Below are 14,952 nucleotides of genomic sequence, written 5' to 3'. Positions count from 1 at the left end.
TTTTGAATCTCATAGAAAGCCAAGCCTCCAGTAAAAGGTGACAATTTCAAATATATGAGAGGACTTTGAAGTTTGTGGAAAAATGGAATTAAAAGATAAAAATAAAAAAACATAAACTTTGTTTGTCAATTTAAGATCCATCAAGTCCAAGACACTTTTGTAAGTGATGATACCAGCCATTTAGTCCATCTCTCAAGGATTGAGGGTCCTGGGAATTTAATCATGTCATTGTAGTCTTTTCTACATTACTAACTGAAGAAAAATAGGTGCTGTTTATAGATTTTTTTTTTTTAAGATTAGGAAACCAAAAAAAGTTAGAAGAAGCCACATTAGGACTGTAAGTTGGGCGCCTAATGATTTCTCATAGGAAATGTTACAAAACTGCCCTCATTTGATAAGAGGAAGGAGCAGAAGAAGCATTGTCGTGGTGAAGAAGGACTCTCTGGTGAAGTTTTCCTGGGTGTCTTTCTGCTAAAACTTTGGCTGACTTTGTCAAAACACTCTCACAATAAGCGGATGCTATCATTCTTTGGGCCTCCAGAAAGTCAACAGGCAGAATGCCTGGAGCATCCCCAAAAACTGTTGCCATGACCTTTGCTCTTGACTAGTCCGCTTTTGCTTTGACTGGATCATTTTGACATCATGGTAACCATTGTTTTAATTGTGATTTGTCCTTAAGATCGTACTGGGAAAGCCATGTTTCATCTCTCTCTCTCTTTTTTTTTTTTTTTTGAGATGGGGTCTTGCTCTGTCACCCAGGCTGGAGTGCAGTGGCGCAATCTCTGCTCACTGCAACCTTTGCCTCCTGGGTTCAAGTGATTTTCCTGCCTCAGCCTCGCAAGTATCTGGGATTACAGGCACGCACCCCCACACCTGGATAATTTTTGTATTTTTAGTAGAGACGGGGTTTCACCATGTTGGCCTGGCTGGTCTCGAACTCCTGACCTCAAGTGATCCGCTCACCTTGGCCTCCCAAAGTGCTGGGATTACAGACGTGAGCCATCTCACCCAGCCCATATTTCATCTCTTATTATAATTCTTTGAAGAAACGCTTCTGATCTTGATCCCACACTTGTTTTTAAAATTTCCACTGAAAGCTCTACCCTTGTCTGTAGCTGATTTGAGCGCACTTGTTTTGGCTTCTGTTGATTAAAAAGTTTGCTCAGCTTTAATTTTTCAGTCAGAATTGTGTAAGCTGAATCAGTTGAAATGTCTCTGGTGTTGACTATTGTTTCTGCTGTTAATCATCGGTCCTCTTCAATTAGGGAATGAACAAGATTAAGTTTTTCTTCGCAAATTGATGTGGTCTGCCACTGTGGGCTTCATCTTCAAAATTGTCTTGACCCTTCTTAAAATTAGTTATCTACTTGTAAACTGCTAATTTCTTTGGGGCACTGTTCCCATACATTTTTCATAAAGCAGTACTGATTTCACCATTCTTTCACCCAAGCTTCAGCATAAATTTGGTATTTGTTTTTGCCTCAATTTTAGCAGAATTCATGTTGCTATTACGGGGGGGCCATTTTCAAACTGAAGCCTTAATCTTCTTAGTGACTCAAACTAGATCCTGTTCAGTCATGTTATAAAAAGTTAGTACAAGTTTCTTTTGGTACAAAACAGTTTTGAAATTCATGCATAGCTTTTTCATAATGGGCATTTTCCATCAACTTTTTGAAGATCCCTTGTATACTCCTGAATTGATCCTTGCTTCCACCAGGAAGGGGGAAAAGGCAGTACAAATTGGAGCTGAATTATAGTGGCCTAATTTTATTCCTGTGGTATAGTGCGGAGAAGGAACAAAACGCTGCTATCTAATGGTGAAGGGTGTAGGGTGGGGGTCAGGGGAGCTGGACTCTAAGTGGCAATAATTCCTGAGAGCCAGGAAGAGGAGGAGTTGTACATCCAGACAAGTTATTCGAGGCAGACAGCTCAAACATGAAAATGTGCTGAACACCTATTTCTCAACTTTAATAGAGATGTATGCTGAAATATTATATTGTTTACAAATAATTATCTGAAAATTAAAATGTTTATTCATTAAGAGCAGTATTTTCAATTTGTTAGGTTTTAACTAACTAAATGCAAGACTGAAACCTAACTAAAGTATGTTGATGTATGTGCTTTTCTGTTTTGGAAAAAAAAATTGAAATTTGTCCTTCATTTTAGCTCAACAGTAAAGATCAAGGTTTACAGAAGACTACTAATTCATCTCTGGAAGAAATAATGGATAAGGCATATGACAAGTTTGATGTTGAAATAAAAAATGTACAACTACTTTTTGCAAGAGCAGGTAAACCGTTATTCAGCTTTTAGGATCTTGGGATTATGTTGGGTAGTTTGTGTAATATATGTGTATATATGTGTGCCTATATATCAACCCTGACAACCATTTTGCACACATATTCTTTTGGCCGCTTAAATAAACCATGTAGGACACTATCAGTGTAAGTTACTGCAACATTTATAAATAGAAATGGAAATTTGGCTAGTCATCTTAAGATACCTAGCTCCATTTCAATCTAAGCCTATTCATAGCCTATGTTTTTGTGATGTGACTATAAAACTGCTTAGAACACAAAATGGAAGTTGCAGTGGATTCATGTTTTTCTGTCTTACCGCTTTTGGGATGACTCAATATTATTTTCCTTGCTGCCTTCATTATCAAATATTATACTATATTAGCCTAGTCTTTATTTCAATAGTATTACTAGTATTATGCTGTCTACTTTTGTAGATATCTGAGAAGTATATATCTACAGAATAGTAGATATAGTCTTAATATGTTAAAGATAATTAACTTAATTATTTTCCAAAAGCTTTGGTGTTTTTCTATGCTTACGTAAGTATTTTTGTTTTTTTTAAGACTTACTTAGTTTCTAGAAGCAATACATATTTATTAATTATCCTTGATCATAGTATCATGTTGTGGTAGGTCATTAGAGGAAAGGACAGTTATAGTCTCTATGTGCAGAGTTTATGCTCTAGTAGGAGTGTTGAGATTTATTAAAATGTAAATACATAATACTCTACTTACTTTTCATATATTAAGAGCCTGTTAATTCCTTGGAGTATTTACACAGACCATTAAAACTGCCTTTTCTTTTGTATTTACTTAAGAATAATTGGATTATAAGTGATAAAAGATTTTCAGTCGTTGTCATCAATGAAGATCTGCATAGAACTCTATTAGTTGTTGGAAAATCTGTTTTTGGGACCTTATTTGAAGAAAAATTATTATACATTTTTGGTCATGAAATTTTGTTTGATAAAACTCTGCTTTGCTTTGGAATTGTATGCCAAGCTGGGTGTAAATATTGTACTTAGGAACCCCATAGTTCTTTTTCTTTTTTCTTGTTTTTCCTCCTCTTTTCACTGTAATTATCAACCTTGGTCACTAATTCTGGAATTGAGGTAATAGATCCTGGGCTTTGTTTTTCCTGTTTACTTTGAAATGCAAGATGTTATGTGAACATTCTCCAAATAGAATTATTTTATATCGCAGTCTTTGATCCTGTCAGTCTGTATTTAAAAAACAGGTTATTTAACTGGTACGCTGAAAGAAGTGAAAATTGGTAATCATTGACTCTGGATTAATTTATAGTGATTTTCCATAGAATGTCTGACAATTTAAAATAATATTCATTAAAAATAATATCCATGTTCCGTGGCTGTTTGTAAAAATAATAAATAATATCTTAAATTATTTTTTAAAGAGGAAAACTGGAAAAAGTGTCGATTTCAGCATCCATCAACTATGCATATATTGCAACCCATGGATATTCATGTTGAGTTGGCTAAGGCCATGGTAGAAAAAGACATTAGAATGGCCAGGTAATGTATAAACTTCTTTTATATTAGAAAATCAACAGGTGAAATATGTCTGCATCAGTTGCTAGAATTTAAGGAAGCAAAGATAGATTTCTGTGGGAGACAGAAAAAATGATTATTCCAATTTGCAGCAGAAATACATTTTTAAGAAAATGTATATTTGAATTATACATCAACACTTATTTCAGAAATATTTGGACTTTTACATTCTGTAAAAGTTGATGGTTCATGTTTTTGAATGAATCGAATCCAATGCTTAATATCAACAAAATAAAATCTTTGGAAACATTAGAGGCTCTTTTGATAATGAAATCCCATATAATCCTGAGAAAAATCAAAGGACATAAAAATAGAAAATTAATTTTGAATTTAAGTAGACAGTTATGAAATGTTTATACTGTTTTTAAAAAACAGCTATATTGAAATATAATTGATGTTCAATAAGCTGCATCCATTTAAAGTTTACAGTTTGATAAATATTGCCTTAGCTATATAGCCGTGAAACCATCATCACGGTTAAGACAATGAACACACCATCTCCAAAAGTGTCCTTGTTCCCCCTTTGTATTCCTTTCTTTCCTTCCCTACTTAAATTTCTCTTCCCCCAGTCCCTGGACAACATTGGTCTGCTTTCTGACACTATAGATTTGTTAGAATTTTCTAGAATTTTATATAAATAGAATGTTAGACTTTTAACTTTTTTGTTTAACATCTTTAATTCAACATAATTAATTTAAGATTCATTCATGTTGTATGTATCAGTTTATTGATACCCTTTATTCAGCATAATTAATTTGAGATTCATTCATGTTGTATGTATCAGTCGTTCACTGATACCCTTTATCAGGTGGATGTTAAACCAACTTTTCATTACCAATTAACCTCACTTGGTAATGATGAACATCCCTAATCCAAAGACCAAAATTTTGAAATGCTCCAAAATTTGAAACTTTTTGAGAGTCAACATGATGACACATGTGGAAAATTCTGCACATAAGTTCTTAACACAAGCTTCATTTCTTGCACAAAATTATTAAAAATTTTGTATAAAATTACCTTCAAACTGTGTGTACAAGGTATGAATGAAACATAAATCAATTTCATGTTTAGACTTGGGTCCTATCTGCAGGATATCTCATTATGTAATACAAATATTCCCAAATCTTAAATACTTCTTGCCTCATTTCTGATAAGGGATACTCAACCCATATGTATTATTTTTAAAAATATTTTTGGACTTGTTTTGCCAAAATTTTGTTACAAAGTTTTATATTTGTGTTAGTGAGGGATATTGGTCTTTGCTTTTCTTGTTTTGGTATCAGGATAATGATGTTGGCCTCATGCATTGAGTTTTCTGGAAGATACTGTGTAGAACTAGTATTATTTCTTCCTAAAATGCTAGGTAGAATTCACCAGTAAAGTCGTCTAGTCCTGGAGTTTTCATTTTGAGAGGTATTTAACTACAAATTCATGTTTTTTCATAGATATAGGGCTAGATTATCTATTCTTCTGTATGATCTGTATGTTCCAAGTGTTTTGAGTTTGTGTGTTTTAAGGAATTTGTCCATCTTAGTTGTTGAATGTATTGGCATAAAACTGTTGATAATGCTTTCCTCTTACCTATTTAATACACGAAGAATCTGTAGTGATGTTATTTCTTTTAGTCCTGATGTTAGTAATTTGTGCCTTTTCTATTTTTCTCCTGATCACTGTGATCAGAGGTTTATCAATTTTGTTGATCTTCTGGGAGACCCAGCTATTGGTTTCCATTATCTTCTCTCTTTTGATTCTTTTTTTTCCTGATTTCCTCTCTGATATTTATTATTTCTTTCTTTTACTTACTTTGGATTTCATTTGCTTTTCAGTCCTAGTTTCTTAAGGTAGAAGCTGAGGTCACTGATTTGAGACCTTAGTTTTTTTCCAATATAGGCATTTAGTGCTTTATATTTCCCTCTCTATAGTGCTTTACTGTACCCCAGTGTGGCATCCAGCAATTAGGCATCTGTCAGCTTGAGCTGTTCACAGCTTAGTCAGGAAGCCAAAGATAAACAACAACAGCTAGAAAGAGCTTTATGACTAGCTGCCACAAGGCTATTGAGACAAATAAACCTGAGGCAATTACATTGAGTAGGGAAACAGAATAGAAGCACCTGCCAAAAAGTAAGCAACTGATAAAAGCACAGTGGTGATTCGTAGTGAGTAAAACAGATGTCCTCATGGAGCTGACATTTTAATCAGAGGAGACATAAACAAATATAAATGTGATATGTCAGGTGCTGCCAAGTGCTGTATATAGAAAGAAATAAAGCAAGGCAATGGGATAGAGAGTGATGAGGTTAAATACTCTTTGATGTTTATAATAAGAATCTTTGATACCAGGAAGTAGTGTTTTGGTTTTGAAAGGTAGAGAATTGTGTTTGGAAAGATTTTCATAAAAATTAGTTAAGTTAAAGAGGTTTGGCTACTTAAGAGGGATATGTTGAAATTATCTGAAAACTTAGCTAACATAGAACTTCCCATTTCCTGACAATGTTGTCTAAATGAGGCATTAGTGTAATTAGATTAAAACATGTCAAAAGTTTAGGCATGTTTTAATCTAATTACATTAATGCAATTCTTTCCCTCGTTTGTAATGTAGAGATGCTGACTTAAATAAAACCACTGAATTGTATTTTTAGATTTAAAGTGTCAGGAGGACTTCCTTTGATGCATGTGAGAATTTCTGACCAGAAGATGAAAGATGTGCTATATTTGATGAACAGTATACCTTTGCCACAGAAATCATCAGCCCAGTCTCCAGAGAGACAGGTAGATAGATACAATAAAATGTATAACCCTATTTTTATTGTTTTAGAGCAGTGATGAAAAGTCAGTTTCAGGGCAAGGTTTATAAGTGAAAGGACCAAAAGTACAGAAATGAAAGTAAAATGTCTTTCAAATTTATAATGTGTTTTAAATAAAGCTAGAGGTGAAAAAAACTAACAAAAATCTTCTTTAGAATCTTGCAAATAAAACAATTGATATAAAATTTTCTTATATGTTAGACTTATAAGTTCTAGATCACTTTAATTGAAATTGATCTTTACACAGTAGAAATGTTAGATATCTACTTTGCAATGAAATTTGATAAAGCCAGCTCATGGTGATACCATGTGCCAAGGCTTTACACAGTAGAAATGTTGGATTTCTACTTTGAAATGAAATTTGATAAAGCCAGCTCATGATGATACCATGTGCCAAGGACCTATAAAAAAGATGTACTTTAATATTGTAATAGACAGAATGTAAATGATATACAGTAATAATAGACTAACTTACTAGAGCTGGGCTTAGTTTTGTCCTTGTAGATGTGCGTGGTAGAGTTAATAATTTGTAAATTCTAGCCAATTATTAGTTGATTACACAATATATCTTGTTGGAAGATTTGTATATTGTGTTATATTGTGTGTATGTGTCTTTCCATATCTCTGTATCCTCTATTACTTTTTAGTCTTCCTCTCATTTATGACATTTAATCCTGCTAAGTCATCCTTTTTAAGAAAACTTTTTGTATTCTTTGCTAGGTATCCTCAATTCCTATTATTTCAGGTGGGACAAAAGGTCTACTTGGTACTTCACTGTTGCTAGACACTGTGGAATCAGGTAAGGAAAGTAAAATACTCTTTCTCTATTAAATTAAGCCTATACATTGTTATACAGAGATAACATTTTCAGAAAATAAGGGCAATCTGAAAGTGCTGTAGTAATTTACTGGTTTTAGTTCTAGTTGTGCTACATTAGTGTGACTTTGAGTCTCTTATCCCCTTTAAGCCCAAGTTTCTGTCTTCGTTGGACAAATGAAGGTTTTTTTTTGTAGTTGACAATGCTTACTTTAGATTCTAAATAAACTACTTTTTCTGGCCCCAATCTCTACATGAGCTTTTCTCTAACTTTGACCTAATTGATCTGTTTTAATTTTGAACTAGAATGTAAGCTTCATCAGGACAGGACCATGTCTATCCTGGTCATTCTGGTATCCTTACTGGCCGGCACAGCCTGATACGTGGTAGATAATGCCCAATAAATATTTTGTTGAATATTGAGTGAATGAACTATAGGGAAAAACAGAACCATTGAAGAAAAGAACATAGTGCTATTTGATTTCAAATGTGATTGTTACATGTCAGGTTGAGTCACTTGGTAGAAGTTTAAAAAAGGCAGCTATTCTGATGCTGAGTATGAAGATTATATCTAATAAATGAATTTCACTTTTTAGAGATTTAGATTTGAGTGTTACATGCAGTTTTCAATGTACATTGTCTCAGATCAAATAAATGTCTTTTTCCTTTAGAGTCTGATGATGAGTATTTTGATGCTGAAGATGGAGAACCACAGACTTGTAAAAGTATGAAAGGATCAGAACTTAAAAAAGCTGCAGAGGTCCCAAATGAGGAGCTCATCAATCTTCTACTCAAGTTTGAAATTAAAGAAGTATGTGCTTTTTTGTCTATAAATAGATATATTCTGGCTGTCACTATCTTGTAAGCTATCCTCAAGCTAGACCCAAATGTCAAGTATATTAAAAATGTGGTACTCTGTCTTTCCTGCTGCCCAACGCACATGCACATACACACTCTCACACACACTCTTTCTCTCTCACACACACAGAGATTTTTAAAAATGAAATGCTTTTAAAAAAACTGATGTAAGAATGGTCTGTGGCATATCTAATTTATTCTGGAAGAGCTTAGACTTTTAATTAGAACTTACTTTTCTGCAGAAAATTTTTATGACATGCCTACTTTAATTTTTTAAACTTTTCACTTTTAAGCTAAATAATATTGCTCATTATCATGTTTATGATTTGGAAAAATGTAAACAACCTAAATTTCCAACATACGTTTACAGCCTTTAAAAGTCATGTGGTAAAAGGAAACATGGAGAGATGTTCACGGTATGTCATTATTTGGGAAAACAAAAAGATTATAATACCAAAGATATTATGATTCCATTTGAAGTTATATTTATATGTTTTCTTTGATAAATGACAGACAGTGTTCATCTCTGGGTGGTGAGGTTACAGGTTTTTATATATGCCTGCTTACTTTTACATGTATTCCAGATTTCTATAAAAAATTTGTCTTGCTTTGATAATAAAACAAAAAGGATAGAAAATGGAGGTGTTCCTTATTGACTGTTTCATGTGCCATAGTGAGAGCATGTCCTAAAATATAATGTCAGAAATACAACATTTTAGCTGTGTGTACAAACCTAAGTACTATTGGTATTTGTTTAGAGAAAGGTATGTTCTTTACTGTTAGCCTTCTTCAACTTCTCTCTTTCTCCATACTACATCCAAAATATCATTAAATCCCATGACCCTAAATTCAAAATGCATTCAGATGATTGCTCTTCCTTTCTGCTGCTACTGTACTGTCCAAGTCACTGTAATCTTCTTGCCTGGATTATTTTGCAATAGCCTCTTAACTGTCTTTGCTTCCATCAGGTACTCTGTTCTGTCATTTGCCAGATTGATCCTTTAAAAGTGAATGTCAGGCCGGGCATGGTGGCTCACGCCTGTAATCCCAGCACTTTGGGAGCCCAAAGTGGGTGGATCATCTGAGGTCAGGAGTTCAAGACCAGCCTGGGCAACATGGTGAAACCCCATCTCTACTAAAAATACAAAATTAGCCAGGCGTGGTGGTGGGCACCTGTAATCCCAGCTGCTCGGGAGGCTGAGGCAGGAGAATTGCTTGAACCTGGGAGGTAAAGGTTGCAGTGAGCTGAGACTGCACCACTGCACTCCAGCCTAGGTGACAGAGCAAGACTTTGTCTCTAAAATAAAATAAAGTAAAATAAAAATAAAAGGGAATGTCAGATCATGTTACTACTCTGCTCAATATCCTCCGCTAACTTCAAATGTCGCTAAAAGTAAAGGACTAAGTTCTTTCCATGGCCTACAAGGCCTTACATTTGTAACACCTCATATGACTGGCCAGTTCTTTCCTGCCTTGCTCACTCTGCTTCAGCCATATTCCATCTATCCCTTCAATAGGTATTGATCATGTGCCATTATTACCAGACATTATTTTAGGTACTGGAAAATAGCAGTGAGTTAAGTTCTTGCCACATGGAGCTTACACTTGTCTTATGTTTTTCCTTCTGTATACCAAAGCACATTCTTTGTGCTTGCTATTTCCTTTGCCTGGAACACTCTTTTCCTGCATGGCTTGATTTTTTTTTTTTTTTTTTTAACTTACTTCAGGTATTTGTTCAATTGTCATCTTATTGGAAAGATCTGACCACCCAAGACAAGACAGCAACCTTCATTTTCTCCAACTTTCCCTAGAATGTAAACTTCATGGTGATAAAGAATGTCTTAGTTTGTTTTCTGTTACTATAACAGAGTACCCCAGCCTCCCAAGAGGCTGGGATTACAGGCACATACCACCACACCCAGCTAATGTTTTGCATTTTTTGTGGCGATTCGGTTTCACTATGTTGCCCAGGTTGGTCTTGAACTCTCGGGCTCAAGTGATCCGCCTGCCTTGGCCTCCCAAAGTGCTGGGATTACAGGCATGAGCCACCGCACTTGGCCTCTTCTTTAAGTATTTTTAGAGTGTTACCTAAGTATGTAATTATAACATCTGCTAATAATAATATTTTTTGCCTTTTTTCAGTATTTATATTATTCTGGTTATTATTGCTGCCTATCAAGTTAAATAGCTTAAAACAACTATTTTATTTTGCTTACAGGTTTGTGGGTTAGGAAGTTTGGAAGGGCTCACCTGGGTAATTTTGTGTATAGTCTTTCATTCGGTTGCATTCTGATGTTGACTGGGGCTGCAGTCATCTGAAGCCTCAAGCTGGATGTCCATGTGGCTCACTTATGAGGCTTGCAATTGATACTGGCTGTTGGCTGGGAGCTCAGCTGGGACTATTGACTGAAACACCTACTTATGGCCTCTCAGCATGGTAAAAGCCGTGATAGTCTGAGTAATTGAACTTTTTACGTGGTGGCTGGCTTCCCCCAGTATGAGTGTTCCCAGGTAGGAGTTTCATGGTCTTTTATGACACCGGAAGTCCTTATAGTATCAGTTCCTTTCTACTATATTGATGTAAGCATTCACAAGCCTGCCAATATTCAAAGGGTGGAGACAAAGATCTACACCTTTTGATTAGAATATCAAAAGCACTTACATCTTTTAAAAATTACGTTTTATTTTTTATTGGCTAAATATATAGCCTATAATTTCCAGAGTTAACTTAAATAGTAGTATGACAGAGAACATCTTGTCTTACTTTCTACTTTAATGGGGATGCTTTAAAAAAATTACTAAACATGATTTTTGCTTTGAAATACAGGTTTAAGAAAATCATATTTAGGAAGAATCTATACATTCCTATTTTACTAAATTAGAAAAAGTAAACAATGAAGTTAAATTCTGTCATGACTTTTTTATAAATGTATTTATATTCTCAACAATAGAATTTAAGTTTTGTAATTTCCAATTATATTAAATTGCTATGGTGGCAGAAGAAGGATATGAGCAAAGTTACTATTCTCATGGTGATGTGTATGGAGAAAGATTTTGTTTTCATTATTTTAAGTATGATTCAGACTTCTTATCAACTTTTCGTTGACTCTAATTCTTTTAGGTGATTTTGGAATTTACTAAACAGCAGAAAGAAGAAGATACAATTCTAGTATTTAATGTTACTCAGTTAGGAACAGAGGCCACAATGAGAACATTTGACTTAACTGCGGTATCTTATTTAAAGAAAATCAGCTTGGATTATCATGAAATTGAAGGTAATACCCATAAAAATAGAAATAATAGCCTATAATAAAGATGGGACTTTTGAGTATCTGAAACACTTTCATTTATAATAAATAATAGCTACACTGTTCTAAGCACTTTGCAAGTAATAACTCATTTAATCCTTATAGCAGTGCTGTGGGGTAGGCAGTGTTTTAATCTGTGGTTTAAATGTAAGTAAACTAAGGCACAGACTGATTGTATTAATATAATTTACTAATCGTCACAGGGCTAGTAATTGACTGAACCATGATTAAAACCCTGGAAATCTGGCCCTAGGGTCTGTGCTCTTAATTAATATTACCTTTTGCCTCAGAGAGTCTCTAAAAATCCCCTTGATATGGGGAATATTATTCCTGTTTTATAAACAAAGGCTAAATAAAGATTAAGTGGCTTACTTAATATCCTGTATTTAATGAATGACAAAACTTAAGAGTTTATCTCTGATCATATGTTATTGAAGGCCTTGTTTTTTCTATTAAATAGTATTCATATACCACAAGAAACACCAGATTATAAAAATAAAAATGATAGGATGTAAAGTTAGTTCTTTCAGAAACTCTGATTGTCATATACCACAAGAAACACCAGGTTATAAAAATAAAAATGATAGGATGTAAAGTTAGTTCTTTCAGAAACTCTGATTGTTTATTCATTTCAGTGTATATATTGTTTGCTCAGGTATTTGAGGCATGTAGGAATGGACAAATCTACAGTAATTAAAATTCCCTAATATTTCCCTAATGCTTTAGTCAAATGCAGTCGTTCGTCCCTTGGTACCTGTGGGTCATTGATTCTGGGACTTCTGTGGGTACCAAAATCCATGGTGCTCAAGTTCCTTATATAAAATGGCATTGTATTTTCATATAACCTATGCATAGCCTTCCATATACTTTAAATCTCTAGATTACTTCTAATACCTAATACATTGTAAATGTAAAATAGTTGTTACACCATGTTGATTTTAAAAATTTTTGTATTTTTAATTTTTTATTGTTGTTTTTAATTTTTTTTAATATTTCAATCTGAAGTTGGTTTATACTATGGGTTGGAATCCTTGGATACAGAACACTGACTGTATAAAGACCTATGTTTTATAACTTTTTAATAGTCGAAACTAAAACAAATCTCAATTTAGAAGAAGAATATTTTATGTGTTAGTAATTTCTATAGGACCTGTGTTAAGATAAGGTTTACATTATTGTCTTGAGGGAAAAATATAAATAATAATTTTTCTAGGCTATTTTTTCCTTTAGTGAAGGTTATGCCCTTGGAAGTCAGGGGAAAATTTTAAGCTCTCTCAGAAGCAAGAGTTAAAAGAATTGCAAATAACAAAAGATGGATAAAATGGTGGACAAATTACTTCTCCTTCCACAGCTTTTGGAGGCAGTTCCTTGGTACATCTACCTCAGGATATAAAGGACATCTGGTAGTACCTGTTGTTTTTAAGTTAAAAAGGAGTTCAACAGTTCTCTCTTAAGGAAAAAAAACAAAAACAAAGCTTTCCTCTTTTAAGTCACCTCTCACAGTTTAAACAAAAGGAAATTATTTAAATTTCTTTAATAGAAGTAAAATAAATTATTTGTCAGAATTTTAGAAGTCACCTGTGAAATCAGGTGAAAATAAATATGCATGTTTTTAAGTAAGTTGGATGTCAGAGGTAACAATTTGGATTGGTTAATTTCTTCAACAGTGATGGCCTTTGTATTTAATAACTATGACAATATGCAAAGATTTTCTTTTAAACCTTAATTAACAAATTTTTAAAAATCTAAAATGTTTCAAATTACAAAAGAGCAACTTATTTGAAACACTTTTGTTTCCTTTTTCTTTAACCTAGGATCCAAAAAGAAGCCCCTTCACTTGATTAGCTCTTCTGACAAACCCGGATTAGATCTTTTGAAAGTGGAGTATATTAAGGTAAGGGCTATAGAATGATTATATATTTATTGTTTACTCCAAACTATTTCTCTGGAAGGAAAAATATGACAGTAAGTTACTAATGGCTCTGGATGTGTATCACAGTTTCTAATTAGAGGGAAATCTGTTTCTTTTTTCATTTGTACACCTTCTTTTCTTTCACTTAAGTACGGGGCTATTATTTTACAAAGTCACTAAACTTCTTGTTCCCAGAGATGGAAGCCTGGGATGAAGTAGGTACCATTTGTCTTCTAGGGCATACCCACATACCTGTACTGATTATAGGTCATATATAGGTGACATTTGGCTGAGTATCCTGCATCAAAAAGGATGAAGTCATATTAAATTGGGTTCAGAAGACAAATGCCATGAATAGGAAGGGCCACAAAAATATTTCGTATGAGAAACACTGAAGGAACTGATGGTATTTAGCTGCCTTCAAGATGAGTCGATTTGTTTAATCAGTCAACAGCTATTTATTGAATACTTCTGGATGTGTTATTGGATGTCTGTACTGTTAGGCGCTTGGGATACAGAAATGAAAAACATTCCCTGTTCTCAAGAAAATTGTAGACGAGTAGGGAGATAACACAAGTAAATAATGATTAGAATATAATGTGATTGATTCCCTAATAAAGAAAAGCACAAAGCATTATTGGAACAGAGGGGCAGGGAAATTGGCAAGGCCAGAAGACTTCTCACAGGAGGTAAATCTTTGAGTTTGAATTTGTTTATGTTCCCAATGGATAGAAAGAACTAGGACCAATGGTTAGTTATGATGGGAGATAGATTTTTGACTCAATGTGAAGACCTCATTAAATAAAAGCTTTCTAAAGATTAGTTTTGTAAAGAAACAAGGTTTCTTTTACTGGAGATATAAAAAAAATAGACTTGCTGACGACTTTATGGAGGGATTTAAGCATTAGGGGATAGATGGGCTACGTGACTATGACACCTTACAACCTTCAGAGTTTGTCATTCTGATTCCTAGCTACAGTTTCCCAGAAGTGAATATTCTCCCATGTTTGAAGAGGAGAACACATTTGCACTATTATAATAAATACATTATTTGGATGTAACTTTAAAATAATGGCAATAAAATTAAATATACAGTGTATATAAAATACATTTATAACTATAAATAAATTAACCAGAGATAATAAATAAGTGATTTATTTACTTTGATCCTAGTACCTTCTTTAGAACTTTTACTTCTTTTTTCAGGCTGATAAGAATGGACCTAGTTTTCAAACTGCTTTTGGAAAAACTGAACAAACAGTTAAGGTAAGAAATTCTGTTAAAGGAATTTATCCTGTTTGAAAGTAACCTAGTCTCAAAGCCTCTAGTATCCTTTGAGGAGTATTGACTAGGTAATTTGATGACATAATCAAGGACCAATAATAGT

General features: G+C 33.8%; 1 protein-coding gene and 1 long non-coding RNA gene across 6 annotated transcripts in view; one reads left to right on the top strand and one right to left on the bottom strand.

Annotated features, from left to right (window-relative positions):
* VPS13C (vacuolar protein sorting 13 homolog C) overlaps nt 1-14,952 on the top strand; it is a 201,496-nt gene that overhangs the window by 78,983 nt on the left and 107,561 nt on the right. For all 5 annotated transcript variants that reach the window (XR_010131001.1, XM_055364235.2, XM_031002250.3 and 2 more), the window contains 8 exons: nt 2,167-2,290; nt 3,714-3,831; nt 6,507-6,636; nt 7,392-7,470; nt 8,159-8,298; nt 11,467-11,620; nt 13,468-13,547; nt 14,772-14,831. Coding sequence is in view for 4 of the 5 variants with exons in the window: in XM_055364235.2 (XP_055220210.2) it covers nt 2,167-2,290; nt 3,714-3,831; nt 6,507-6,636; nt 7,392-7,470; nt 8,159-8,298; nt 11,467-11,620; nt 13,468-13,547; nt 14,772-14,831 (885 nt within the window). In the remaining variant the exon portion in view is untranslated. The remainder of the gene's footprint in view (nt 1-2,166; nt 2,291-3,713; nt 3,832-6,506; nt 6,637-7,391; nt 7,471-8,158; nt 8,299-11,466; nt 11,621-13,467; nt 13,548-14,771; nt 14,832-14,952) is intronic.
* Nucleotides 1-14,952, bottom strand: part of LOC129527290 (uncharacterized) — a 135,013-nt gene that overhangs the window by 39,506 nt on the left and 80,555 nt on the right. The window lies entirely within an intron of this gene.

The sequence above is a fragment of the Gorilla gorilla genome, chromosome 16 (genome assembly GCF_029281585.2).
Source record: "Gorilla gorilla gorilla isolate KB3781 chromosome 16, NHGRI_mGorGor1-v2.1_pri, whole genome shotgun sequence".
NCBI classification, from domain to species: Eukaryota; Metazoa; Chordata; class Mammalia; order Primates; family Hominidae; genus Gorilla; species Gorilla gorilla.
The sequence above is the reverse complement of the archived record's forward strand: the minus strand, read 5'-3'. Positions and strand labels throughout refer to the sequence as shown.